The sequence below is a fragment of the Cyprinodon variegatus genome, unplaced genomic scaffold (assembly GCF_000732505.1).
Source record: "Cyprinodon variegatus isolate N-32 unplaced genomic scaffold, C_variegatus-1.0 Scaffold481, whole genome shotgun sequence".
Lineage (NCBI taxonomy): Eukaryota > Metazoa > Chordata > Actinopteri > Cyprinodontiformes > Cyprinodontidae > Cyprinodon > Cyprinodon variegatus.
In genome coordinates, this window is record NW_015150934.1 from 43,270 (window position 1) to 46,171 (window position 2,902).

Genomic DNA, 2,902 nt, shown 5'->3' on the forward strand with positions numbered 1-2,902 from the left:
GAAGCGGGACGCTCTAAACGCTATGGAAGCGGGACGCTCTAAACACCCTGGAAGCAGGACGCTCTAGACGCCCTAAAAGCGGGACGCTCTAAACGCTATGGAAGCGGGATTCTCTAGATGCCCTGGAAGCGGGACGCTTAAACGCTCTAGAGGCGGAACGCTCCAAACGTTAAGAGCGTCCTGCTTCCAGAACGTTTAGAGCGCCCCCAAAAGGAGATTAAAAATCTGACAGAATCTGCTCTTGCTTCATTTTTCCGTCACCAAAAGTATCAAAAGGCCTCAGAGTCTGGAGGAAAGACAGTCAGACTGGGTCAGAGAGCAAGAGAACCGGAACCAGCTGGTTCTTACGATGTTCCCTTTGGTGGCTTCTCCCAGCAGCCCTCCAAACGTGACGACGGGTGACATGCAGGCGCAGTACAGGAACAATATGGAGGCCAAACACTGCAGACTCAGCGCGTCTTTGATGTCACTCCAGTAGAACGGCGCTTTTCTGCGGACGTCGTTCATCAAGCCTCCGAAGATCCTGTTGGGGGAACCCAGGGTCACATCAGCACTGCTCGGGGACTACAGCTCACCTGAGCAGAGCACACACTGACCTGCCGGTCCTCTGCAGCTCTGGGCCCGTATGATGCTCCATCTCCTTCACCGCTTCGGAGAAGTGGGTGGAGCCGTTTGGCAGCGCCGGTATCTTCCTCTTCTCCTGCAGACATACATGGGGTGTCAGAGAACGCGTCGTTGAACGGGTTGGCGCCCAGGACGCCTTGGTGGCATTCTCACCTGAGACGGGACGTTCTTGGGCGGCTCGATCCGGATGCTGGGATCCCACTCTCCTGGCGGTAGCACGGTGACCTGGTCTAGGAACTCGTCGATTCCGGACAGCAGGTCGTTCCGGTCCTTTGCCTTGTAGGCCACGTCATGGAAGACCTGCAGCAGGGCAAAAGGGATCTAAACGACGTTCTGCAGGATCAGAACCAAAAGCTGATCCACTTCTTTAGCTCACCTCGTCCGTCATCAGCGTGGCAATGGAGCGTCCGATCTCGTGGTACTGCAGGCCTTTACCAAATGGGCCGAGCAGCAGGAACAGAAACCTGACGGAGACAAACAAACCCAAATGGACATCAGAAGTGTTTGGAAAAAAGCCTTGAAATGTTTGATTTCCTGACCACAGAGGGCTTTTCTTCAGTGACCAACGAGCTCATAAATAAATTTTAGTTCAGTTTTCTGAGTTTCATCTGATACTGACAAGGCCATTATAGTAGGGAATTTTATTATCCCTACTGGATGCCATCTTGGACTCAAAATGTGCATAGTCCCACTCATTCTCATATTCATACTTTAGACCTTGTTGACATATGTCAAGAAATAACAGTATGTTTAAACCCAGCTGTTCATGCGGTTTATCCAAATCTGTTTAACATGACGAGACGTAATGATTGGACTCAAACAAGAAACAGATTCTTTTACTTTTTCATTACGATTTATTTGGAAGAAACAAATCCATCCATAGAAAATTAAAATTAGGGCTGAAATAATTAATCGGATTAATAATGATAAATCGATTATTATAATTATTGTCAATTTAATAATCAATTAATAGTTAACTGGAATGTAGAGACTTTAAAACATGCCTTTAGCTGACAAAGTGACCCATTTACATCAATAATAACACAAAATTGTAAAAAAAAAAATTTAAACATTTTGCAGTTAATATAAAAAATCTTTTCTCTATTCAGAACTCCTCAAGTTCTTTAAGAAAGAGTCCTCTTTAAGAAATCTTTAGCTATCCAATTACTAATTGAATTGAAAAAATAATTAACAGATTAATCAATTTGCAGCTTGGAGCTCCAAATGATCGGAGTTAGATGTGTTTTTTCCTTCTTAAGTATTATATCAGAAGATTTTTTAAGATTTCAGACCAGACATCTGGAGCGGCATCCAGTATATTTTAATGGATGATATCAATATCAGAATTCTGTTGTATCGATCGAAACTTAAGAATATATCAACATAGAAGTTTGGGTTTTTATTTTTTCGTTAATTAGCAGAGAGGCAGATGGGATAAGAACCCCCCCACCTGGTGGGTACGGGGACCTCAGTGAGCCCCGTCAGCAGCACGGCCGGGGAGAGGCGGACAAAGGCGATTATTGGATGTTCCAAGAAGTCCACTTCTCCAACCAGAACGTTGGAGGCTTCCGCTCCAGGAGGGATCTTCTTCATGAAGTTCATGTCCACCTGAAACACAGAAACCGACACTTTACCCCAGTTTCACTTTGAAAGGCCTCGGAACCATCAGGAGAGCTCGGGTTCTGTTTGGCACGATCAATGACATTGACACCACAGCCGACGGACACAGTTTTAAGGTAACACCACAGCCAGCGACCAGCCAATCACAGAGCACCACTACCACGCGTACAGTTGCACAGGCCTCTGATTGGATGATGGAGACTGAGTGACTGACAGCTGACTTACTGCGGGCTTCCTGCCGGCGCCCGGCAGCAAACAGACACACTGACAACAGAGAGACGAGCCGTCAGCCTCCGCCACACAGGTTCTGATTGGTCCTGCCGCCCCAGCGGACCGTCACTAGCAGGCATACCTCTGCGCTCGCTTGGCTACAGAGGTATACGCCAGCCCCCTGGTGGGACGATCCCAGGGCTTTTTTAAATAAACTAAAACTCTAGACGCCCTGGGACGCTCTAGATGCCCTGGAAGTGGGATGCTCTAGACTCCCTGGAAGCGAGACGCTCTAGACTCCTTGGGACGCTCTAGATGCCCTGGGACGCTCTAGACTCCTTGGAAGCAGGACGCTCTAGACTCCCTGGAAGCGAGACGCTCTAGACTCCTTGGAAGCGGGACGCTCTAGACTCCCTGGAAGCGAGACGCTCTAGACTCCCTGGAAGCG

The 2,902-nt window shown here is 48.0% G+C and overlaps 1 protein-coding gene across 1 annotated transcript in view; it reads right to left on the bottom strand.

The window, feature by feature from the left end:
• LOC107094400 (sodium bicarbonate cotransporter 3-like) overlaps positions 1-2,902 on the bottom strand; it is a 44,658-nt gene that overhangs the window by 22,875 nt on the left and 18,881 nt on the right. The window contains exons 7-11 of the mRNA XM_015389972.1: positions 2,075-2,232; positions 1,001-1,088; positions 778-924; positions 597-700; positions 349-523 (exon numbers count right to left, since the gene is read on the bottom strand). Of these exons, the coding sequence (XP_015245458.1) occupies positions 349-523; positions 597-700; positions 778-924; positions 1,001-1,088; positions 2,075-2,232 (672 nt within the window). The remainder of the gene's footprint in view (positions 1-348; positions 524-596; positions 701-777; positions 925-1,000; positions 1,089-2,074; positions 2,233-2,902) is intronic.